We start from the raw sequence: 27,078 nt of genomic DNA, 5'->3' as shown, positions 1-27,078 counted from the left end.
TGGAATGGCTCAATTGGAGACAAACCACGAGTCAAAATAGGACGCTAGATTTGCCAACTTGGATTTATGGACATTATTGCTTATTTATTTATTATGAGTTGACTTTTCTATTTTGAGTCAATCAAGTCAACGAAGATGAGTGGCACAGACTATTCTGGGTACAATGATTCATGAATTCCGTGTACTCACGCTTGTTTCTAATTCCTCCTTTTCTTAGTACGAGCCATTATAATTCTCGATCGTCACATCTCGATCATCCACTCAAATGGGAAAATCTATAATTATTAGGAATGTACTGGTCTCCGAGTAATTATACATTACCTTAATTGGTTAATTCGCTTTAATGTTTCAATCTCTAAATTTTAAATAATAATATTGACATATGAAACTTATAAATTTATTTATCCTAACGATGTTAGTTTTATGAATGATAAAAAAATAAAAAGTGAAATAGATAATTCTACTGTTCAGTGATGGACGATGTCGGTGGTAACAGACGATGATGTCGCTAGCGTCAATGATGGTGAACGATGATACCATTGTCGTTGGTAGTGGTAGACGGTGGCATCGTTGGTGTCGACGCTGATGTAGTTGTTTGGTCAACTCCAACAATGAAAATATCCGCTCTCACTATGATGTCACTCGCCTTCATAAGGAGTGTATCGTCAATCTTATCATCGCTAACCCCGTGCTGCTCTACATCTGCATCGACACTAACACAGTTGTCGAGTAGCAACTGCATCAGCGTTGATGCAGATGATGGTGGCTACCATAGTGTCTATAGTGAATATGGTAGCCACCTCATCGTTGACCCATTGGGTGGATTCTAGCCTCAACCCCTCTCCCTTTATATATGTGTCGACATCTATATAGATGCCAAGCGATCACTACACTGGACATTATGCTTGAAGATAGTAGAGGATGTGACCACCAGCCTCCTCTACCTCCACCAAAGCAACCCATCAACCGTGCATGCCAACCTCAAGCCCTCCAACATCCTACTTGGCCTAGAATTGAAGTCTTACCTCGTCGACTATGCTCTCATCCTATCCCTCATTCTCCTTCCCCCAGCCTCACCCCATAACCTCGCCACTCTCTCCTCCTCCACAACATCCTCCTCCCTCTTCTATCGTGTGCTGAGTCCCACTTTCCTAAGCCCTCCTTCACCCCCCCTCTACGATATCTACAGCTTCGATGTCCTCCCCCTAGAGCTCCTCACGAAGAAGATGTTGAATCTCGAATTTTGATGATAAAATCAATTGATAAGTTTATGATTTAATTTGTATTTTGAGTGACGCAGGACTAGCTTCGATCAAAGAGATGCAAATTGATTAAAGCAGGAGGAATCGGACATTGGGCCGGAGTAAACATGTTAGAAGATTAGACATCGGCCTGAGGATAAGTCGATATATCAATAGAAGGCTTCGTACTGTGAATTTGGGCATCGAGCCGAAGGATCAGACATTGTGCCAAGGAGATCGAAAGTTGCGAGAGTCAACATGCCGATTGAGTAATACGCTGAAGGAGAGGACGATGCGGTGAAGGATCGGACAAGCACCGGATGAACTAATAACATGCCGGATAAAGCATTCATGCTTTGTAATCATTTGTCTAAGATCAAAGTAGTTTAGGAAGCTAATTGAGTTAGCATTTGGCGTAATAATACTAACTCGGTTAGGGGCTATTTAGGCCTTAATTGAGATTGATTTGGGCTCATTGGGAGGCCCATTCAGTGACCCAAAAGTTGGGTCAAGCGGTGGCACAGCCAGAACAAGCGGTAGAATCACTTGTGTGTTGGAAAACTTAAAAAACTTGGTCTTTGAGGCTATCAGGCAGTGGTACCGCTAGACTGGGCAGTGGTACCACCCAATGATAATGTGTCGGGCGATGATACTGCCATACTAGATGGTGGTACCGTATAGTGTCAAGCTATAGGCAGCGGTACTGCCCGTACCCCAAAATCTCGGGGATTTAAATTTTGAGCTCCAAATTTGAATCCACTTGGGGCCTATAAATACCCCACTCTTTCCTGCTTGGTAAAGCATGAATTTGAGTAGAAAGGGGGAAAGAATAGTTGAGAAAAAAAATTGAAAACTCTCTTAGGATTTAGAGTCTCTTCTTCCTAGTATTTAGAAGTTTTTCTAAATGGAGAAGTGAGTTCTAAGAAAGAGATGTTGTAAAGGTTCTCTCCTGAGCCTATCAAAAAGAGAAAGAGTATAAAAGGATAGTCGATCTTCGCCCAGTGAAGGAAGATTGTTAGTGGATACCGGTGGCCTCGACGAAAGAGGAATCAACGAAGTGGATGTAGGTCACGACGACCGAACCACTATAAAACTTAATTTGCATTTTTATTTTTATAATTTATCTTTACTGCAAATTGTCTTACTTGTTTATTGCTTTCACGCTTTCACTACGCTTACGAATGAGATTTCAAGTTATCTTTCCAATCCGGTTTTATCGAATGAAGAATTTTTTAAAACCGACGTTTTATCTTTCCTAAATTCATCAATCATAATCGTTCTATGAAGGATAGAAAGAGAGAAAAAGATGAGTCTAGTTCTCCTTGTAGATCGGTATTACTATACATTTCAGATCCGATGACGATATGCTTATAGATCAGATAAGAGTTTTCTGAGCAGCATCGAATGGTATGCATGGGAAATATTTAGATCTATTATTATTTGATTTTAGACTTAGTATTAAAAATTTTCATAAAATAATAACATATTATGATTTTTCTGTTTGATCCCCAAAAAAAAAATATAATAACATATTATAATAACAAAATGCTGTTTGCATATTTCACGAAGATTAGGATGACCAGCTTCCAAAGTCGTTTGATCCTCAAGAAAAAATTGGTCACGGAAATTTTTAGGTGATTTGGAGTTTTGTACCTCTTAAATTAGTTGATTCGAAGAACGCGATTTGCCTGGTAATGTGTCAATCACCCGGAAGAATCGTCTCTTCAGAACATGGTATATCATTAGCTTGTTATGAGTCTACTTTACACTTGCCGTGATTTCTCTCTGATATACGTACACTGGTGCACAATCAATTAACTCGATCTGAATGGAATCTAATTTGTCGTAAACATGCATTATTTGATATATGGAAGAAGGAAATTATGCCAAACACACCATCAAAAACAAAGTACCGATGCGTATATAACCTCTTAATGATCATCTCCATAGTATATAGTTGAGCTGATTCCTCTATCCAGAAGCTGTCCATGGTAGTTGAACCACAATTCAGATTGGTCATTCTGAACTTAAAGTTATGACTATTCTATCAGTCCTATGATATCTAGTCTTTCTCTGTTCTCATCGTCTGCTCGCAGTTAAAGATCCTCTCATGTTCACCAATGGAGTACTTAAAGCATTCAGCATTCAACACCTTTGTACCTGCAGTCTGAATTCACCTTGAAAGAATATGTCACTGGATTGAAAGCATTCGAAAGAGAAGAAGGGACTTCATTTATTGCGTGGGATTGCTATATGCATAGTCTGAGCTCATCTTGGGACATTACAAGATGAGGATTAAGCCAGAGATTAGGGATTATGGTGGTCGTTAAGTCGACCGAAAACTTGGTTGCCAAGCTCATACCGGTTTCCTGCAACACCGGGGAGCTGCTGTGAATCCGCTGGAGGATGGTGGTGGTGCGATCCGTCGTAGAGAATTCTCAAGTTGGATGGATCAGCAGGAGGCCATTCCACCCTCTTCTTTGCCTTGCACTCCTTGTTTCGGCACTTGAAGTAGCTCCTGCACATGAGATAATGGAGTTGGAGGCGGCAGAAACATTTCAGAGCAGCTAATTCTCATACAACTTAAGATCAAACTGATACGCTTGTAGTTACTTGCCTGGTCTTGTTGATGTTCTTGATGTGTTTTTGACCGTACTTGTTCCACTGGTAGCCGTCGTCTGGCATTAAAGGTTGTCTTGCAGCACTTCCTACCGCTGGCTGCTCCCTGTGATCACCATCCTCTCCTCCCCTACTTACAGATCAGCATCAGGGTTATTTGATTGCGACTCTCAAAGCAGCAACTTCTCATCTCTTGCACGCATGCATTTGATCAAACCAGTTAGCTAAATCATGCGAAGCAAGTAAAGGAAAATTATGGTGAAGTAGATGCCACCAACCGAAACAAGTGCTAGAAGAAATAATCTGCTCACTGAAGAGAAAGAAGGAAGAAGGAAGGATAAGAACAGAAAAGATAGAAGGAACAAACTTGTCCTCGCCTGGTACTACTAAAGATGGTTATCATGCATCGACCTATGGAACTTATAAGAGCTCTTTTCTTATCCCACAGATTTGTTTCCATGTCCAAGAAATGGAGTTCTTGCAGTAGAAGACATAAGCCGTACTAGAGAGAGAGAGAGAGAGATTACGGTGAAGATGTGGACGGATGAGGGTTAGACATGGATGTAAGCTGAACATTGAAACCTCGGAAGAGGAGGTAAAGGTGGGGTGTAAATGCCTGTAAGATTGTTTGGAGCATGGTGGAAGCTTCTCGGAAGGAATGATGGTGGAATAATCAATGATGCACGCTCAAAATGCGGCTACCAAATCCTAATATATTTACAATGAGATAAGGCTTTAAAGCTTATAAATATAGCTGACGGATGTGTACTGAAAATTACTATATACCCACACAACATTAAGAGAGCTCTGTGGCTTTGTTCTCTCTTTTGATGCTGATGTATGAATCATCCTCTTTTCAAGCATAGGAACAGGAGTTTGATGTGATCGAAGATTATCTTATCTCTCTCTCTCTTCCTTCACTAAGCCATGACATCATAAATCAGACTATTTGTTGCATGATCTTAATTACAATTAGTTCAATCCAGAGCAGGTCAAAGTTCAAGCATGGGATTGAGCTTAATGTCAATGAAGAATATCTTTAAGTGCCAATCTCTCTCTCTCTCTCTCTCTCTTCATTAAGCCATGCAAGATTATTGATTTCAGAAGGTTGATAAGATGAGCTACAAGGCCCAAATCTGTTGCCACTTTCCTGACACTTGTACGTCCCTTTATTCTCAGACAGCAATTAATTCATAGATTATGATGAATAATGGCAAAAAAATCAAAGTATTTTTAAGATGAATATAGCTAAATATGTTTCCGGATAACTAGAAATTTTCATTAGAATATAGAGCCATTATGGAAGTATATTTTTGTTTTTACTGTATATTAAGACCTATCTTTCTAATAGACAAGGCATATTAATGTAGAAGTAACTGTGCCTCATGACACTCTGCTGAAATTGTGATTCTGAGCAATTATTGGTTTCTCTTAATTTTTTTATATGTTAAATAAAATGACTAAAGCATAAGTTAAATGCAGGACTTGAAGCTGGTTTTTTAGATTATATTATTCTGATTTGTTAATACAATTAGCTTTGAATCAGTCATTCTGGTTCAGATTATGTTGCAGTGGGATGTCATTGGTAGACTACAATTTGACACAAACAAATAGTTAGTAGGTATATGGCAATAAATTTAGCTCCTTGTTCATCTCAATCCACTCAGAAGCTCTTGTGGTTGTTCTGTGTTCTTTTTATAAAATAAAATAAAAGAAATCACATTTATTAAATCAAATTAGGATGTACTTACTCTTTATTGAAATTGTCCTGTTAATACATGAATTATGTTCATAAAAAGCCAATATGGGTAAATCCAAAAAAATTATACAGTGTTAAGAAAAGTCTGGCTAAATTTATTTAGGCAGTATCATTAAAAATCTAAGACAATGTATACAGACTGCATCAACACTTCAGAAAGATCCACAGTAAAGAAACAACCAACACTTGATGCAAAGAGGAAGAAGTTCAACAATCACTTCCTATAAAATCCAACATATGAAACTGGATATTCTGGACATCACTGTAGTCTACTTTATTTAAACTTTTACATTACTACCAACTACATCCAATATATGAAATGCACCCAATCAATGCCACTCCAGAGCAACTGCTTCTGCTTGACTTTTTAAGTTTGACTTGTAGCGGCAGAAGGGAATCGAAATAGGAGCAGGAAAAGCTGGATGATTGATGACTTAATTGACTCTGTGATGGAGAAGTGCAAACAGAATCAAACATCGAGCAGTTCGCATTGGTTTTTCCATGAAGGCTTTAGAGAAGTACATCCTTGTCATTGAACAACACAAAGGCATCCAATGCTGTCATCAGTGAAATCCTCTGATTCTTCAGATTCACTGTAGGCAAGAAAAAAATATATTAAGATTATGGAATAAGATATCAGAAATCAACTTCGGTTGTCAAATCATCATAAGCATCCATAGTAATATTTAAATAAAATGATTAGATGATTTATGAAGAATCACATCATAGAGGCTGATGAAAGTTTGGTAACAGTAACCAACCAATATAAAGGCTCACTTAATAAAAACAAAAACTGAAGCAGATAACAAGCAAGAAATTCACCATATATCATCAACTTTTACGGCAAGAGAAAGGAAGTCACACTCTTCCCTTTTTCCCCTCTTGTTATCACGAAGTTAATTCATGATAGATTTGTTACAGATCAGAGGCTTCAATTACTAAGGAAAGTCAATGAAAATTCAGAAATGCAGAAACTCATCGGAACTATAGCTTCCTTAGTGGGTGAACCGACAAGTGTGATCAGGAACTGGCTATAACCAATATAACTCAAATAATGGATGTTAGACATCCAATCCACCTAACCCAACCCAACCCTTGAATAAAGTCCAAGTCCAAATAGGACTCCAGGTTCAACTCTTAATACAATTTCAAGTGAATCCCAAACCCACGAATAAACTCAATTCTGACCTAGTTTAATTTTCAAGTCCATTTATGACTCAGTCCAATTCTTAGCTTCAGTCCATGGTAAAACACAAATGTATTAGCTTAACCTAATCCACCACGATGAACCCTACCCTTCTAATTTCATTTGATTCCCAATTTACTTACCAAATGCAAATTGTAACTTTTAATTTCACCTAATCACTATGACAAACTTTTGATAAAATATCATAGATATGGTAAAACATGATACACTTGAGTTCAAACAACTTACCACAGACTCCATTTTAATTGAGTCGGTAAGTAACTCAAATTGAAATTCAGCATATTGTCCCATACCAGCTTTTTAAGCAAACAAGTGTCGACATCGTTGTACTGCAACCTGGGCGCCTTGAAAAACTCAAGATGAACGTTAATGTCCGCTGCAGAACCGATAAGGACACATCATATTCAGTTGTGTGCCAGCTTTGTGAGACAACATCAGTCTTGACCATAACAGGAGAGCTCTATATACTGTCTTAGTTTTCACTAGAAGAGTCGGTACCAGATCTGATTTGTTCTTTATGGTTTGTGTTAACCTCCATATTATATAAATTTAATAGAATAACATATTCATCAATTTTAACCTTTACTTTCATTAATTTTTGAAAAAAGGCTACTTGAAGTTGAAGTTGTAACCACAGAAAATAACAGCTGATAAGGTAATTTCCAAAACCAGAGCAAATAAGGAGAATTAATTGATATGACATATCCATCTTAACCTGCTCTGATTCTTGACTTGTATCTACTTAACTAATGCCTAGCCTCCAATTAACTTGACTTGTATCCACAAAAGTCAAAAAATCTCCTAATCATCTCTCAAGTAAATAAAATAAATTGAAACATCAGTACCATTGTTTATTGCCCTGGGTCTCTGTAAGATGAGTCTGACGCAACATTAAGTTAGGAAATATAAAATATCTATAAAAGAACTTGCGTCACTGAGATGAGGATGCTGAGCAGATATTTCTGAGGTGAAAACCATTTAAAGGTGTACCAGGCAGGTTTTTAAGGAAACCCACAATGCACTAAAATTACCAAAACCAAAATCCCACGGGTTGAGCCAATGACTGACAACAAAATAAAATCCCAACTATATTTTACGCTAAGAAAGGTGACCATTTAATGTACACTGTGTGCTGAAGACAATAATAAAAAAGACAGGAGTGCAAAACATCCAAAATGACATTATGAAAATTACGAACGACAAGTTAGTTGTCAAACAAAACAGTCAAGTCATATTTTTAAGTGGGAACCCAGATATTCGCAAACTAAATCCCATAAAATATGTATACCTAAGTTTCCTAAGACGAAAACCACAAAGAGATTAGAAGTGTCTTTGAGAACAACACATAGGAATTGTAAATATCCTTTCTGGAAATGTGATTAATCGATAAAGGACGATGTCATAAAAAGATGCAGATAGCATAATGCAAGACAGTGTGTAAGTCTGTCTTCACATCCATGATTTAATAGAACAGTATACACAAACGAATCCAGCATCTAACTTAACGATGTGAATACAGAACTAAAATCATAATGCAAAACTTGACTAAGGCTCAGTCAATTGTTATCTAGGAATGATTATCTAAATAAGCAGACAGATCGCTGTCTCGACCTTTGCTAACCATAGAACAACATTACAATAACATCAAACATACATAGAATTACGTAATGCAAGTTTTAACGTTGTAAAGATCAAAGCAATAAGAACCATTTCAGTAAGCATGGTAAGGATAAACTTACGCTGCTTCAAACTCCTTGATTTCAACAAGTTCTTTACCCAACAAATCTGTCCATTTAACATTGAGCTTTCCAACGTGTCCTGAATCCGATACTCTTGGCTTCTTTAGGCAGCTCTTCAAAAAGATCTCAACCTTCACATCCTCTGCACTATTTTGCTCGATCACAACCTTCTCATCAGATGGCTTCTCCTCCAAAGCCATAGAAACTGGAGCCGGGCTCGAGAAAACATTTTGGGCGTCTCCCCACTCCGACTTGGGAGTGCAAGGCGGGTAACAGCGGACCGATGACTCGGAGCAGCAGTCAAGAGGAAAGTGGCAATTGCATGATAAAACCCTCATGTCAGATCACAACCCCTGAAGGCTCATTTTACGACCCAAAAAAGGGGATTTTTCGGGAAGAAACGCCCAAAAAACCCAAGCCTTCAATCAAATCCAAGAACAATTCGTTCAACCGAAGTCTCCGATAACACCCAGAACCAGAATAAAAGGATCGGAGAATCTTGGAACCCAATACAAGCACCAAAAAGGCGGAACCTTTCTTCTAGGAAATGAAATCCCACAACCCACCGCAGTAGGTCCAGGAATCAAGATTGGATTCTGCTGCAATTTTGGGATAGCTTTAAGCCACCCGAAGAGGAAAACTCCCAGGAAACGAAGAATAAATATATAATAAAAAAAGATGAAAAGATCGAGCACAGGGAAAGGAATTCCAGCAACCCTTTCAGGACATACGAGACAGTGAGGCACAAAACCAGTGCGCCACGGTGTGAGAAGATAAACCACGACTGGAAGCTCTTTTATCCACCACTAGGAATAGGGAGAACAGAACACCTAAAAGCCTCTACTCCCACTGGCTATGGCTGATGGTATTCTGTGGTGTTTGATCTGATAGACATGGCAGTGAAGCCCGTCTCTCCTCTCTTCATGCGTGCTTGGCGGTCATGTCGGGCCGCTTGCAGTGAAGCCATTCCTTCCTTTTTACTCTGTTTGCGTTTGTAGGTTTCACTCACTTGCTAAGGTGTTTGTCTACATGACATACTTAAAAAGGAAAAAGTTATTTACTAAATGGATAAATTTATGGGCGATTTTTTAAAAAAATCTTCATTTTTGATAAATTGTGATTGAATGTTTCAAACTTTAAAAAATTTTCACATGGTATTCTTTATTATTTAAAAAGATAAATTTATCCTTATTTTTATCGAATCTATTATCGCTTATGCTCTATGTCGTCTAAATAGATATTGTCGAACTCATCTCGTCCCTGTCGCTCTTGCACGAGGAAGGAGGGAGCACGATGATGACGACTCCCGTTATTTTCTTTCACGATCCTTGTCAGTAAGAAAAGGTATAACAAGGTCATTGTTATCATCCATTGTATAGAAACAAAGATGAAGACAAGTTTAATAGGACAGAGGAAAGAAGAAGCAGGTTCGACATGGGCCAAATGTAAAATGGTTATTTTAAAAAATAATACTCTATGAGAATTTTTTAATTTTTTTTAAATTTCACCCTATATTTATTTACTAATAATAATATTTTTATAATAATAATAATTTATTGAGAAGATTTTATGTCGATGAGAATAGGAATCATTGGTAACCTAGTCTCTAGTAAGAAAAAGAGAATCTTAAAATTTATATTATAATAAAAAATAATTATCTTTAACCGAATATATTTTTCTTTAAGAAGCATAACAACGAATAAAGATGCATGTGATTAATCCTAAATATATAAAGTATTACCATACTTATTATAGATGATTTCTCATGCACTTAAAAGTGCAGCTATGAAGTAGCATTATAGAGCTTTTTCATCTGATGAACCAAACCTGACATAATTAGTAATCATACATTTCTCAGTCCATGAGAGGTATAAAGAGATAAGAAAGCTTGGGCACATGTTGAAGTTACCAGACAAATCTACCCCACCAACACCACAAGAAGGGGGAGATTCCAGTGAAGAGTGCAAGAATCTTACCTGCAGTCTCTGGGACAGCAGAAACAAGAAACAGTGAAAACAAGAGAGAGGACAAAAGTATACACTCCAAAGAGACCATCCTGCCTCACACAGTACACATGTGATACACAAGCTTTGATGGTCATACAACATGTGCCTAATGTATCTGAATCCTTTGACTGATGCATCTTTGACTTTTACTCTGATCAATCTGATTTGACAGTTGCAAAATTTCCTCACTGCATCAGAAACATGCATTGGGGATTTATAGGGAGGTGGTGAAGGATAGCTGTGTAGTTCTCAGCAGCTTTATCTCAGATTATACTAAGCATTTGGAATTTGTTTATATTAATATGAAATGGTAAGAAAGATAATGAGTATTTAAAGACAACTAGTTTTGGGGAATTATGTTCAATGAGACCTCGATAATGATATGCTGCCAAGTAATAGGTGAAGTGATGATGGCTTGAAAACAAAATGTTCCTGATAGGTCACTGTGAACTGCAATAAAGAATGATTAGCACATAATGATAAGGATATATCAAGCCACCTGACCAGAGAAATGAGACCTAAAAGGAAGAGCTTAACTTGTGTTTAAGAGTCATCCATTTGAGAATTGAGTAAAGAATGCAAACACACATCCATAGTTTTATTTCAGTACCTCCTTTCTGTGGAAGATGAAAGAAAGGAAAAAAGTATATAAATTTGAGATTTATAATCCTATCTTCATCGAGTTTTCTTGCTTCTCAAGCATTAGCATGTGGGTGCACATCTCACACTGAGAGTTAAGTATATAAGATAGGATAAAGCACTAGTATTTTTCATTTTAGGATAAAAGGTTTGATAGAGATATGAAAAGGATTGAACATTCCTTTTACCCATAAAAATATATTTGAAGCACCCTAATTGAATGGCTGTTGCCAAACAAATCAGAAAGATCCTGCATCATGATCTGTGTAGCAGTATAGATAAGATCAGTCAGAAGTAAGCCAATCGGTGAGAAGTATCCAAACAATGATAGAAGAAAACCAGCAGTTGGCACATCACTCTCTTCTTAGGTATCACATCGGGTGCCAGCTTCACAAGAAGCTTGGATTAATGTATCTAATTATTGTGGTTTAGATTACATATCTATTCTGAGACTGTTGCAGAGTTGAAATCAGGAATCATAAGGTATAAATATTTTAGATTTAATTAACGGACCAAGAGAATGTTTATGGCAAGACGGAGGAGATTGACAGCTCTGTAAATAATTCAGTAATAAAAGTCAACTACAATGGATGGCCTGTTCAAACAAAAGACTCTCTGCAGAGAGTTCATATTTTATATGCATCATTTCATAGAGTCTTTACCATTTCCAAGTCATCTAAAATCAAGATATTAGATAGATTTCCAATCTATTTCAATCAATACTACAATATCTTAGAAATACACAAGTCTTGAGTGCTTAAATCTGACAGCACACATCAGACACATTCATTAAGATAAAGGTAAACATTTATCCTGCAGTTAGGAACAACTACTGGAGGGGAGGACAACCATGCTTATACCTGAAGTTTTACCCTCGACAGGGCTCCATAGTAAGTAAGACTAGATCAAATTTGATCTGGAATTTTGTAGCTGATGCTGGATATCTTTTTCTTTTCTTTTATTTCTTTTCAAAGAGAAATTTTACTTGACACAACAAATTCAAGACAAAAATTTTCCAGGCCACTGCTCACTGGGCTGATTCTGTAACCAAAACATATCAAATTCTCAAAGTCCTAGCAAAATTGGCAGCCTAATAGCTGCTAAATCTCCCTTCAGGTTAAAACTTTGCCATCTTATGCACCCGAAACCATCATATGTCAAAGTCAATGCAACTGTGGAAAATGTTCTTTTTTCTAAGTTCATGTTTTGCTAAAGAATATGTATGCTCTTTGATCCTTACAAGTTGGCTTCCACAGTTGCAGGAGCCAATAGTGACTAAAGCACGAAGAAAGCTGCTGTGAGAGCTATGATCCATCTTTTGAGGATGGAAGAGCTACAAATTGCTCAAAGCATAATAATGACTAGCTTCAGCTTTGATGAACACCAGTTTATTTAATCTCTTCTTTTCCAGTGACATTTCCAACTTATTTGGTGTTCAAACGTTTGTTATGTTGTCCAGGCATTCCTAGGATACTGGTGTATATGACTATGCAGAGATGATACATTTGTCATCCCTTGAGGATGGAAGACTCTCCCAAGTTGTATAAATATCAAACATTTGGTCTACCGGTTGTTGCAATATGCTCACCGTTGTGGGGATGACAGAGATTGACCTCAAATTCTATAGTGCCTTTGGATCCAGAGTCATTTAAAGAACTGAGGACTCTTTTAAAGGGTGGTAATAATCTTTACCATGGGACCTCGTATGTCAAAGCCATGCAATTCTGAGGAGCAAACTCAAAACTACAATATCCAGTTGTCAGAAAAAGGCATTGGAGAAATGACCGAGAGAAATAACTTTCATCAATGTTCCGGTTCCATTGACAATCAAAATTGTTACCTAAACATAACCAAACCATTAAAAAGAATTAGTCTTCTCCAACACAGATGAATAAAACTCTTAGGTGATGACTTCAAGATCGAAAGACAACATCAAAGAGGATTGTTAAGCTCATCGCTTCTTAGAGACACCAACAGTCTTTCCCCTCCTGCCAGTTGTCTTGGTGTGCTGACCACGAACTCGAAGACCCCAGAAATGACGGAGACCACGGTGGTTCCTGCAAGAGAAAAGCTGATGTTTAAGCAAGATCGTACAAGGAAGACTCACCATACAAAAGCAAATTAGGCACATAAAAAAACTAATATTTAAGCACATGATAAAGACACTTGACAATGACAACGTGATTGCGATATGCATCATTAACACATCAATGTGGTTATGGTATTCTATTTTGGACACCAACAGCACACCTTGTGGTGAACCATGAGCATCAACACTCATTGAAAAGGTGTGTGTGTATATATATATACATCATTTGTCGTCAAAGTATTGAATTCATATGAAAAAAATGACTGGTTAATGATTGAACATCAGGACTACCAAACCCTAACTCTTAATAAAAAACCACTAGAACTCTAATCATTAATAACAAGTCCAACTAAAACAAGCTTGAATAGCAAAATTGAATAAACACCTTGACATGCCACTTCAATTATAGCAATTACCATGTAGAACATTTAGCTGATTAGTTCTCAATTTAAAAGGTCTATTTATTGACTGTAGCTCATCAAAATGCAATTACAACCCACGCCTGATCAACACATATCTTTTAGTCTATACTCCAATAACCAATCTATCAATCTCAAAACTGAACTCTATACAAAGAAAGGCACACAATAAATCATAAGGTTTAAATAGTTGATCCATTACGATTTCTAGAAACAACTACCCACTCATACAGACTCTGTTATAAAAAAGAAGAGGCATCGAAATCATACAAAAGGATAGCTGCATAGGTGGTGAAAAAGAATGTCAATTGCATTCCAGGTAATGTGCTTGGGGCACTCCAGGTACAACCTATGGGAAGACAGGTGCACAGGAAATAGCCAGTTTATGCATCAATATGTCCATGCATCATGTTGCATTGCTCAGACCAGACTGCTTATGGCTAATACATGATTGCACCTCTGATATCATTCTACCAAAATAACCAGAGAAAGGATTTTAGATCCTTTGAGACTTTTACTCCCTCCTCTTTCACCAACCAAGGAAGAACCATCCTCGTTCCAATAAGATTAAAAGTCTTATTTTTAATTATTTACACCTTCAATACATTTGAGAAACATTCATATAATGTCCAACCTGTATACAGAAAACATTATTTATATTAACTTCCGATTTCTTATGTGTATCACCAACATTTTCTGCTGAAAATGCTCTTTTTCTTGAACTTGCAGTGCTTATTAACAGATTATCTATAAATCAATAACTACATCACATGACTCTTGGTAAAGACTCTCAAAGCACCCAAATATCAAACTAACGAACAACAATAATAAGGCATTATAAAGCATTGATATGCAGTAAAGGTAAACTAACAGGAGGTTGATGACAAAAAAGTACTAAATTGAAAATGGGATGTAGCAAAGAATGGCGAAGTCTGAATTTAATTGTACATAAACAAACAGCTGATCATTAAAATAGGATACGCGTTCTACAATATGGAATTAGATGCATGCAGAAAAGCAAACACATTTAGATATCCTTTGAAACAACTTTCAAGAAGAAATATAAAATGAACCATGCAGCAAATCTTAAGAGTCAGGAACAGCCAACCTTATCTTCTTCAGTCTCTCAAGGTCATCCCTCAGCTTCATGTCTAAGGCATTTGAAACAACCTGAGAATATCGTCCATCCTTGTAGTCTTTCTTCCTGTTCAAGAACCAATCCGGGATCTTGAACTGGCGCGGATTGGCAACAATTGTCATCAAGTTCTCGAGTTCGGCAGCCGAGATCTCACCAGCCCTGGAAGAAGTTGAACATGTAATAAAGCAACCCAAAAATACAAAAAAACAGCTAACACAAAAATATTTGACCTAGATTTAAGAAAGAAAACGAGGCTCAATTCACAAATATATAGAAACAAAAATATCATATGCATCCAAGAGATTACAGGATAAATAATCTTCCACCAAAACCTATCAACAAATGTAGATACCAATTCTTCAAAACTCAATGCCACTAATATCTAGACATACACAATTACTTCCTCCCCAATCACAGAAGTGTTTTAAAACGAAGAAGCACATATAACCTATAAGAACAGTCCGTGATAAAAAAATTAACTACCAAATTCGAATTTCAGAAAGAAGATCGGATTCAACTAGAAAGAAACGAACAAATGGAGCTTCCACATCAACCCTCCAACAAAGCTGGAAAGATATTTCTGTACATAAACCAATATGTAACATGGATAGATAAAAAAAAGAGGAACCTCTTGTTCATGTCGACGTCGGCCTTCTTGCAGACGATGTTGGCGAAGCGGCGGCCGATACCCTTGATAGAGGTGAGGGCGAACATGATCTTCTGCTTCCCATCGACGTTCGTGTTCAGAACACGAAGAATGTGCTGGAAATCCTCGTTCGCGACCAGCGACTGCCGGTCAAAGTCACCGCCAGAAACAAAAGATCTGATCAATCACTTGAGGAATTCACAAGAAGTAGAGAACAGGCATGGGTCCGAGAAGCACAGCACATACCATGGCGGCGGGTAAGGTTTCGCTGTCCGCCCTTCGTCTGATCTCGCTTCTCTCCCTATGCGGCGGCGATTGGAGGAGGAAGAAGGAACCCTAGGAAGCATGTTATTATAGGCTCCGCAGATAAGTTGCCGTCTAATCGCACAGTAAAACATCCGTACCCGTTCAATATACCGTCTTTATGATTGGACCACGCACGTGGGGAACCGGTAAATCACGACGGTAAACAGGCTTTGCTCTAATTTGATCCTCATATGTGATTTAAGATGCGGGACCTTATTGGATCGGATTCGCGTCCGATCGATTTAGGATCCGTATCTGAATACAATGAGCTAATGGATCCAACAAGAGAATCCACATCTAGCAGCATCGGTTCTAATCGGATCTGATCGAAAATAAATATTTGAATGTACCTTTTATTATTCTAAATGGCAACAAATTAACAATATATTTTCTTTCCAAATCATGAGAATAAAACCAATGATCAATCACTGATTTTTGAAGCTTTTATTTTACTTTCTTGAACCAATTTATCTTTGTTTTTCTTTTTATTTACCCCTCAAGCATGCACGTTTCATGGACTATTTACCGAGTTTAGAAATCATTATGCATTATGATGGATTAAAATCTCAAACTGAATAACACAGAATATATTTCTCCATCTTCAATCTGAGACAAGTTTCAACTCCATCAACACATTATTCTTCATGCAGACATCAATACAAGGACTGGTATCTTGCTCAAAGGACACATGAAATGGAAATGACACTCTCACAGCAACCAGATACTGTCCTCAAGGCTCAAAAACCATGCACTCGGCTTCTTTCTTGATTGATTGGAAGAGCACCGAGGATAGATAACGTTCTCCAAAGCTCGGGAAGACAACCTACACGCACCAGGGAATATACGTGAGCAGAGAGCATATTCTTATGACCAAAAAGCTTAGAAAGATGGATATGATAAGCTGAAATGGTTTAGAACATAAAAGCATGAAGACAAAAACCCACTTCATCGATGAGACGTCTCTGAATAGTTCATACTAAGCATCAGTTTGTCGAACGCTCTAAATATGAAAGGGAGACACTTCTGGCACATGACTTGTTGAATGGCGCACATATGGTTTTCATCTTTCTCAATAAAGGTTAATTGGAAGGACAAAATTGAAACTATGAACATTTGAAAAAATGTGTGTAAGAAGTGGAGCATACACAAGTGCTTTCGGAGACCCCGACAAAACTAATCAAAGAGCTGAGTGCGTTTTGACTTGAGAATTTAACCAGAGTAAAATGCTCTTTAACTCTAGAATTTGAATGCTGTGTGCACATTCATCAGTCCCTGTGCTCCCAATAGCGGTTCTTTAAATGTTCAATGGTTTTCTACATCAACTTACGAAAGGTTTCCAACAGCAAGATATAGCAAAGTCGAGAGTTTAGAGCAAAAGGTGAATTTAACTTACAACAATGAGCTTCCCCTCATTTTCTGGTCTTTGGGCAATCCTAATAGCTGCAGCAGCAGCAGCCCCAGATGAAATTCCAACCTGCAATGGTTCACCAACCGGCAGAAGTCCATTATCAAAACAAAAAAACTGCAACAAAAGAGCATAAAAATGAGAAATTTGCATTCTTTGCCACAAACTCACCAGCAGCCCTTCTTTCAAGGCCAGAAGCTTTGCAGTTTCTATAGCTTCATCACTCGAGACCTAATAAAAAAACCCAAGCAGAGGAAACAAGACAGTGAAAATTTAAAATAGCAGAAAAAAAAAAATATAGTAATGTTCAAGAATCACAGATGCAACCAGGCCAATTAAGGCTAATTGATCATGCTTAGTTGTTCATCAACATGTAATGAGAAACTTCATTAAGCTGGAGTTTAGACAAACATTTTAAAACTTACTTGGACAACTTCATCAATTAGATTGACATCCAGAACACCAGGAATAAAGCCAGCTCCTATTCCTTGAATTTTATGTGGACCTAAGTCATATTTTAGAAGAAAGCAGATATCAGGCGCATGCTACTGATTATGTAAAGCTGTTCCTTCACAAAATGATCCAAAAGTTACACATTCCAATAAAACACATTTTCTTAAGTGCATCAAGTGGTGTGATTCTGATTCCTATTAACATGATAGTTATGATAGGTATACACTGTGTCAGATTTAAAGAGGCAACCATAATATGCATACCAGCTAGTAGTGAAAAAGCATGCTCGCAATGAGTTTCCATAGTATATGCTATAATATGCTATTTTCAAATGACAGTTGTTGAATTGATGACAGAAGCATGAACAGTAAAGAGATATCAAATTAAGCATTGCCTAGAGAAGAGGAGCAGGATGTGAGAAATGAGAAAAGCTACTATGTGTACTGTGCATTAGTGAAATACCATTTTAATTGAACGAATTTTATCATAATAGAAAAATGAACCAACTATAATTTTGGAATCAAAATATTGAGTGGTTAAGAAACCACATTGAATATTACATGGGACCAAAAATTGAAATCTCTAAATATCAGAGAACAACCACATCCCACATCAATCAAATTTAGTTAGAACAACCAACAATATTGAGTACAGCAAATCTCTAATGCCCAAAAACCAAGGGTCTTCAATTAGGTCAAACCAGGGCAATCCAATTAGAGAATGACAAAATAGAGCAAACCTTGCTTGACATGGAACAACCATCAGCAGATCAAGTCAATCCTGCTGTATCTAGGCCAATCCTATGTGTATTACAATTTTTACGGTCATTACACTTCACACTTGATGCATGATGCTGTCAAACATGTACTTGTACCACTCATGTTCTGGTTATCATTATTTTACTTATGCTAGAGCTTCACTAATTTCTTTCTTTTAAGTTTCTATTAATTATCCTCTAGTTTTGAGAGACAATTGTCATTCTAGTGACAACTATCAGTTCCATATCTACCCCAGAACAAGATGACAATGATGAGTTACAGAAGGATCTAGGCTGAAACATTCTTTATTGTTATTTAACAAGTATACATGAAAATTCACAGTAACAATAATATTCTTTATTGTTGGTTAACAAGTATACATGCGAGGCCGAACCTGGTTTTCCTCCAGACAATACTGCACTTTCAGATGGTTCAATACCATAGAGCTGAAAAAAAAAAACAACATATACAAATATAAAAATTAGCAGCCCATTAGAGCAGATGGTATTGTTTCTTATGTGTACTTAATCAAAAGCAGCAACATAGGACTGTTGTTGTTGTTGTATTGGTTATAGAACAGACCTTGATCTCAGGATTTTGCTCTTTCAGATACTTTCCTGTTCCAGTAATCGTACCACCAGTTCCAATGCCAGAGACCAGAGCATCAACCTTACCCTCTGTCCCTTTCCATATCTCTGGCCCAGTTGTCTCATAATGAATCTGCAACACAAGTTGAACTAAGAGTCTATCTCTATACAGAAAATTTTCTGGAAAGATTGATCTCCAAAATACCCGTGGGTTAGCCAGATTCTCAAACTGCTGAAGAATATAGGAATTGGGTGTCTTTGCTGCCAATTCTTCTGCCTTATGAACAGCTCCATTCATGCCCAAAATTGGATCGGTGAGCACAAGTTCAGCACCAAAAGCTTTAAGAATAATTCTTCTTTCTAGGCTCATCGAGGCTGGCATTGTGAGAATAAGCCTGTAACCCTTTGCAGCTGCCATGAAGGCCAGGCCTATCCCCGTGTTACCACTAGTAGGTTCAATCAAGACGCTCTGGAAAGTGTAACCATGCAATGAACAGAAGAAAATTGTCAGCCATATTTACTTTTAGCTCGAATTGAAATATGAGAAACATATATAGTTCTAAATTATTCTAACTACAATACCCCAAAATATCACTTGGATCAAATTTCAAACACTCCTCGGCCAATAAAACCTCAGAACAGATGAGATTAGAAGTGGACAAACCTTCCCAGGTTGAATAAGCCCTTTCTCCTCTGCATCAGCAATCATACTATATCCGATTCTGCTCAAGAAAATTAGCCAAACATGGAAAAATCAGAGAAAGGATTATGCATACTAGAGTGAGAACAAAACCACAAATTCCAACAAGACAAAACTTATGATAGATGGGAAGTCATGTACCTGTCTTTGACGCTGGAACAGGGCTCCATCATCTCCAGTTTAGCAGCGACTCGGGCAACGCAGCCAGTCGTCAGATTGTTGAGATAAACCAGAGGCGTTTTACCAATCAACTGTACATGGCAAGGGAAAATGATAATAATTAAGGACAACCTACATCAAAAGCAGGTAAGAATCTGTGGTCATAAGATAGAATCAAGAAGATCTAAATATTACTTCAGCGACATTCTTCGCAATCGTAGGACAAGCTTCCGCCATTTTTCAGATCAACTGCGGGTAAAAAAGAATCATATTTTTATACCGCAAACGAAACAGTATAAAGAATCAATCACGTTTAAGACAAAAGCTCGAAATGGAACCCATCAAATCAATAATATAGATACAATATACAGGTTGTACCGAAAGAAAAAAAATTGGTATTTTTAGTCGCGCTGACAATTGAAAGATTTACTTTGCAATCTAATAACACGATCGTCTTAAATCAAAGCGAGTTATTGGAGAATCTCAAACTGCTATATCACAACTTGACAGGAAACTTCAATTAGAACACCATAATTAGAAGATCAACCATAGACGACCAAACGGACACCGAAATTACAACTCAATTTATCGAGATTAGCCGATACAACTAAAAAAAGATCAAGAACAACCCCGCTCCAGTCGCCAAGGAACCGAGCGTGGAGCTCAGGTACGCAGAAATGAAACGGAGCCGCAAGGGACGGCAATTTCAAGTCACGAGTCGCGACCTTTCGAAACCCCTAGAGCCAGAAACACTTACGAAGCATACAAACACCCATCCTTGCTCTGCCGGTCTCACCTAAAGGCAGGTCTGAGAGCCGCGATGTGGGACCCACAGGGCCATGTGGGGTAAGTAAAGTGGTCGGTGTAACAGGAAACCTGGAGCCGTCTCAAATAGCGGACTAACCGTCGAAGATTACGTTTCGTGCAACGAATGGCTGCCACTGCGGGACCCATTCACCACGAGGGTTGATGCCCGCGCGATCACCGTGGAGGACGGTATAGACCATCCGTTCTTTTCGTAGTTGCACGCCCGGTGCGAGACGGAGCGCGTGCAGCGGTCGGTGGGGAGGAGGTGAATAGAGACGACCGGTCCATAATTGGCATTAAATTGTGGTACGAAGCTGTCGAGCGAATCCCATCGCTGACATCTGATGCGTCCATGTCCAAACTCATTTCGGGGCCGATTGATGTTGCCTCAACCTTCGTTATGCTTGATTGATCGTGTAGTTTTGTAAGCATGCAGAAATCGTCGATTGATTCTATACGCCGTGTCAAAGATAACATTTCCAATTCGTTACGCTTCCAAGGGAAGTGCTGTGGACGGACTCAGCATGCTGTGAGTCCCGTTACCTCTCGTTTCTTATCTTTTTATCTTATTATCTTCTATACTTCGAGTCCCGTTACCTCTATTTTTAGGGACGACTACCGGCAATTGAGCCACCAACGATCATATATGTGATATATGTGATAGACGATATTTTAGATATCATTTAATTGACAGCCACCTCATATCACATGTAACATCGCTCTAGTCAAAATAGTGCACACATCTAAAAACGGTGTGAAATGACATATCGATTTTAGAACGACTGCATTCTGAAGCGACGTAGCCCGACTCAGAAGCGATGTCATCCGACTCTGAAACGACGTATTGTAAATCCACATTGTTCGAAATCAAGTGATGCTTGCCTGTGAGGATATAATCCCGCAAGGCATGGGATCAGAAGGATGGCTTTGGAATAGACAAATTATCCGTCAAAAATTTCGATGGACGCCAGCAAGCATAGGGGGGGCGACTCCCTACGAAATGTATAAAAAATCACTCATGGGTAGATACCGAGGACAGGATTCACTATCCACAAAAACTGACTTAAGCTTCGGAGGGGTCAAGCCAGAACTCCTCTCTCCGGTGTTGACCTGTTGTGTAGGGACTCGGGACCAGAAGCCCCTCGTGGATTCGTTGGAGAACACCTTAGGAAACGATGACCATGACTCTTCGTCCCTTCGCCGTGAAACCTTCCTTCTAAGTAACCACATGGATGATCTTACATGATTGGAACCAAACTAAGCTGTGCCCCTTGCCGAGCCACAACATAAATAATCACAATATTTTTGGTGCTAGAAGGAGGGTCTTGATGTCGCAAAAGCATCCGCCAATGAACGACCTCATAAAGCACCCTTCCGAGGAGGTGCCCGCTGCCCATTCTATCTTCCGCCTCGGAGGCCAATCATTTGCTCCTCCGTATATAAATGGGAACACCTTCACCCAGACCTCCGTGCGCTATTAGTGCTTATTTAATGACCCCAAATTCCCACCCCCCAGGATCGATACGAGATAGATGGTGGTCCTCGCAGAGGCATTCCTTAGCCTCACTCATCAGGTGTAAGCATTGGTGGGAATTATGCAAACCATCGCACCCCATATACATCAGCTCATTTAAGAAGTGGCTCTTCCCCTGTCATCATCACCTATATCATAGCCAACCTTTGCTCTCTCGAGACGCGACACCTGACATACCATTTCTACATTTTTCGAAGTAGATACACTATTGTTTGACTTAGCAGAGGATTCATTACGAGCTCAACTATGGAGGATAAATCAATGCTTAGACAAAGTCTATAAAAGAAGTGTACAAAACCAAGGAGGATCACAGGCCCAAAAAGGGTCTACCATGACAAATCTCTGGCACCTGAAGACACCGCTGATCCAACCGAAAAGAAAATACCTCAATTACCCACAACACAAAAGATGTACCCCGAGCCCCCCATGAGGAACCCGGGACATGCTTTTGTGGGGGGAGAGAATGATAGGGAATATTCTAATACTACCCATATGACAATGATCGACGGTAATTGATAAACTGTAAAGAGCATCACATGCACAGTAGAAAATAAAGATAAAAATTAATTTTTCAAAATAATCTTATCTAATCACCGTGTGAAGATTGGGAGTGTAAAACTCAAAAGCGATGAAACTGCATAACTGCATAAAGTCGTTGAGATGTTCTCACATAAGGGAGATTGTATATCCCATAATATGCATATCTCGGTCCATGGACGAAGAAGCTCTCGCAAACTTCGCTCTAGCGGTGATCCACATAGCAGATGCAACAATGAGGCAGCTCTTCGTGCAGTACATTTTTTCCTCACATATGCGCACCACCACACCGCAGCAACCAAGGAGGGATCGATCACTCTTGCTGTCCTCTGACATTAGAGAAGGGGAAGGGAGGAGATGAATGAAATGGTGATAGCAGGGGTCTAGCCTATAGTCCTCTAAGCCCTAACTCTTATACATAAAGAGTCATCTTTACTTACCCTAATGGATCTTGTCTTAATGGGTACTGGATCTTCATCATGCTAGTCATATGAAAAAAATAATATCCCCACACAAGTAGCTATGAGACTAGTTGCCTCTATTATATAGATGGGTATATAATATACCGGTCTGTTCGATTATATCGATGTCCCTTTCGAATAACTTATGATTGAGAATATTTAGTTATCTTTGTTTAAATACGATTTGGTCTCATTTATCATATCTCATCATGATCCAATTCTTATTGCATAGATTCAAGGACATCACAAGATATATTCATCACATGATAAAAAATAAAAAGAATATAATAATAATAATAACCGAAAGATATCGTGCAACATATTATATATGTCATCACTCATATGTTTAACTTATAAGATACTTATAACTAACAACAGTCACCTAAGAGTTGGTGTGATATCTTGAAGTTGACGTGGTGCCTCAAAGCCAACGTGGTGGCGCCTTGGAGTCGATAGCCGCACCTCAATACCAAAGAGGTGCATGCGCATGTATGAACTTGAAGGGACGCAGCGTCCTCGTAGCAAAATACAACCGTGCCCATGCCACTCAAGGTCATACAAGACGATGTCGCATGTCATGAAACAGTGCAAGTTGACTCGCATTGTCCAGAGAATATGTTCTGGTCGCTTGGAGTATCGGCAGCCATTAGCGATCTGAGTACGATCGACTCCTTATGATAAGTATAATATCGACCCCCCTAGTCAATGTTAGGGGATCGGGCCTCGGACACTCAAAATACCTTTAGACCCATTTAATTCTAATTTTAGCTTTAGAGAGGTCGAGTCGGGAATCCCCTTGTAGTCATCGGTTAGTGTGTGGGAATCCCATGCGGAAGTGGCTCCCCAGCTCTACCTTGGGTCAATCCAGAAGGCGCCAATCCCGACCCGATCTCCTTGCTCTCACCTCAAGCACCCACGCAGGCGATCTTATGCTTTCAAGATTGAACCGAGCTGACTCCCCAGGCATAATGTAAAATTATATAACAGATATAAATATCGAATAATTTGTGACTAAAATGAATATATTTAGATGGATATTTGAGAGTTACTAAGGAAGCATAAAAGAATATATGAATAATTAATTACTTGTAAATCTAACAAAAATATAATTAAGAAAAATAATTCATAATAATATGAACATATGCTAACCAGACATATATATCATATTTAGAAATATGAAAAAAAATTAGAATGATAAAAGGCAATGGACAACTTAAAAAATATAGATTATAAATAAAATTTTAAATACCTCTAGATAATTTTATTTGAAATTCAACGACGGACGATAGATTAACATTACCGATTCCTCCAAATAGTAAGGATGTTATGACTTATCGCTTTTGTCATAAAAACATCCTATTCCATCGAATATCAATTAATAAAAACTCACTTTAAGAAACCACGATTTTAATTCAAATATAAATTATATCAGAAGTTTAAAATATTAATAATGCTCATATTAATTAAAGGCACAATGTAGGGATGTTAGGGCGTTTATAGATGTATAAGTTCCTAGCAATAATGGAGGATATATGTGGAGAAAGGCTCAATTTGACCTTTCTTATTTATAATATTGCTTGTAATATCTCTTGTATAATAATAATAATACCCCAACCCCAATTCTACCAATTGTATACTTGTAGCCGATGGCAAATGATTAATGTACAAAGGAGATAATAATTTAATATTCGATTTTAACTTTTGTTTGAGGTTTGTAGAGTTGTCCAAAATCCGAATAATATTGTCTGAACATTCCAAATATATGTTTGGATGTTTGTGATGACTTTTCCTTATGGGTTAAACGATGATTTGATTTTATATGCACTTCACCTAATAATTCACAAGAAAAATAGGAAAGATACACATCATCTATCAAATCTCACTATCTCGGGAAGACAAAAACACCTGCATACGCGTCCTATGTTAATCTTTATATACCGACATTAAATCTATTGTGCAGATAAGAAATTAAATATATATTTTTGATATTTTAATTTGAATTAACTAATAATAATCATAGTTATGATTAGTTAACCCATTTTTGGGTGAGTGTTAGCTAGAGATAAGCCTTTATTATTTTAATAACATAAGCACTTATTATTTTGGAGATAACATAAAAAAAAACTTAAGAATCGAAAAAAAAATCATAATATATATCTCTCCCATACGACAAGTGATACATATTAACCACATAAGTTAAACTATATCTATTGTAATATATTATAAAATTAAAATATAAAAAATACTTAAATGTGTATATGTTAAATTGGGTAACCCAATGAAAGTAAATTTAGGTCTAAAATTAATTTGATCATTTTTTTTTTTGTTCTTGGAGCTCAATATGTTTCTTCTCTTTCTATACATGTATAATATCAAATTCTAGTTAGTCGAATCCTAATCGAATGCTCCAATCGTCTACATAATTGATAAACAAAGTTTTAAATTTCAAATTAATTTCAACTCGATTTGTTTGCGAACAATATAATTCAAATATGAATAATAATTTATTGGCTATTTTTGTGGCCATAGGAAATTAGGGTTTATGGATACCGACAATAAATTAAGTACTGATTCAAATGACAAAAATTCATTGTATTATTTCATAAATAATTTCAACTATCCAAATTTGAGTTCCAAAGTTAGTTGTCAATCCAAATTACAAAGACAAATTGACTTCATCCTGATTATAAATCTTGGTGTAAATCGAGAACCACCAATAAACTTAGATCTTAAATCAAATTGATTGAATGAGTGCAAGTGATAGTTTATAGAGGAGAGAGAATATCTTAAATCATGTCACTAAGTGAATAATATATATATATATATATATTATAATTTATGCTTTTATTGATAGGTTAATTATAATTTAATATGTATGAAACTCGGACAGTACATACAAATTTTATATCGAATGAATATTAAATTAAATACTGCCCGAAGTTTAAAATTTATATTTAATCATGGCAAATACTTATTTTGATTTAACGAACTTACAGATAGGAGCAAAATGGAGTTCGAACCACTAATTTTTCTGTGTATAGGCTTGTTGAAGGGTACAATGGCCTCGTCTTGCACGAACTGTATCGATCAATATTTATTGATCCAGATATAGACTTATAGCCATACCTTCATTTTCAAATGTTCGATATTTATTGATCCATCTGTAAACTTAAATGTATACCAACCATTTTCAAGTTATCAAGCTTATCATCCGGTCCATCTGTTTATTATTATTATTATTATTATTATTATTATTATTATTATTTATCGACTTTCATTCTACTATTTTTTTAACGATTAATAGATAATCATATTTTTATTTTTAAATAAACTTGAGAAATGAAAGGTTTAAGATTTAAAATATCTTACCTTGTGTTCATGATAAAATCAATTAAAAAATAAATAAAATAAAAACATTACGACTTATCATTATTGAGCAAATATAAATTTCAAAGAGATATGATGGATGACAAAAGTTTCTGAGCTGGGTTAAATATGGAAACTTCATCTTGATTAAAAGAATAAGATGTTATTTATTAGGTCCCTTTGATTCTGATGGTAAGAAAATTATTATGATGGATGGTAAAGAAAGAGGAGAGAAAATAACTTGTGTAATTACAAGACATTTTAACTGGAGATATCTCGGGACATGCATGCAATTATGACAATATTTTGTGAGTCATTTTGATTTAGAAAATATTGGAGTCATTTTGTTGTTTTTCTACGTGCACATATGCACAGTTTATTACAAACTATTTATAACAAAAAAGATTTATATCTTCAAAATAACCTTAGATGTCCATTTTGAATAAATAAAAGTAATTTCATAAGAAACCCATGCTTTATAATATAATATACACATATGTATT

General features: G+C 37.2%; 3 protein-coding genes and 1 long non-coding RNA gene across 5 annotated transcripts; all 4 read right to left on the bottom strand.

The window, feature by feature from the left end:
• Nucleotides 1-3,143: 3,143 nt before the first annotated feature.
• Nucleotides 3,144-4,436, bottom strand: LOC135609196 (uncharacterized). Its single transcript, XR_010485703.1, has 3 exons — nt 4,139-4,436; nt 3,859-4,052; nt 3,144-3,759 (listed from the first exon to the last, which is right to left on the bottom strand). It is a non-coding gene; the product is annotated as an uncharacterized LOC135609196 (long non-coding RNA).
• Nucleotides 4,437-5,693: 1,257 nt separating this feature from the next.
• On the bottom strand, nt 5,694-9,554 carry LOC103983092 (uncharacterized). Its single transcript, XM_009400253.3, has 2 exons — nt 8,566-9,554; nt 5,694-6,212 (listed from the first exon to the last, which is right to left on the bottom strand). Exons 1-2 carry the CDS (start codon nt 8,901-8,903, stop codon nt 6,149-6,151), a joined length of 402 nt encoding a protein of 133 aa, XP_009398528.2. The 5' UTR covers nt 8,904-9,554; the 3' UTR covers nt 5,694-6,148.
• A 3,428-nt stretch (nt 9,555-12,982) lies between these two features.
• LOC135610827 (small ribosomal subunit protein uS13z/uS13y/uS13x) lies at nt 12,983-15,903 on the bottom strand. Its single transcript, XM_065105794.1, has 4 exons — nt 15,749-15,903; nt 15,485-15,645; nt 14,827-15,015; nt 12,983-13,267 (listed from the first exon to the last, which is right to left on the bottom strand). Exons 1-4 carry the CDS (start codon nt 15,749-15,751, stop codon nt 13,162-13,164), a joined length of 459 nt encoding a protein of 152 aa, XP_064961866.1. The 5' UTR covers nt 15,752-15,903; the 3' UTR covers nt 12,983-13,161.
• Nucleotides 15,904-16,374: 471 nt separating this feature from the next.
• Nucleotides 16,375-20,644, bottom strand: LOC103983095 (cysteine synthase). 2 transcript variants are annotated; one of them, XM_009400255.3, is made up of 11 exons: nt 20,500-20,644; nt 20,066-20,119; nt 19,853-19,962; nt 19,676-19,733; nt 19,217-19,480; nt 19,007-19,144; nt 18,819-18,870; nt 17,639-17,718; nt 17,385-17,444; nt 17,202-17,282; nt 16,375-16,631 (listed from the first exon to the last, which is right to left on the bottom strand). In XM_009400255.3, the coding sequence occupies exons 2-11, from the start codon at nt 20,105-20,107 to the stop codon at nt 16,539-16,541; spliced, it is 978 nt and encodes a 325-aa protein (XP_009398530.1). In that variant the 5' UTR covers nt 20,108-20,119; nt 20,500-20,644; the 3' UTR covers nt 16,375-16,538. The 2 variants fall into 2 exon arrangements, with proteins under 2 accessions (XP_009398530.1, XP_064961865.1); XM_065105793.1 differs by having other exon boundaries at nt 20,448-20,573.
• Nucleotides 20,645-27,078: the final 6,434 nt, after the last annotated feature.

Source organism: Musa acuminata, chromosome BXJ2-4 (assembly GCF_036884655.1).
Source record: "Musa acuminata AAA Group cultivar baxijiao chromosome BXJ2-4, Cavendish_Baxijiao_AAA, whole genome shotgun sequence".
Lineage (NCBI taxonomy): Eukaryota > Viridiplantae > Streptophyta > Magnoliopsida > Zingiberales > Musaceae > Musa > Musa acuminata.
Note: the sequence above shows the minus strand (reverse complement) of the source record. Positions and strands in the feature narration are given on the sequence as shown.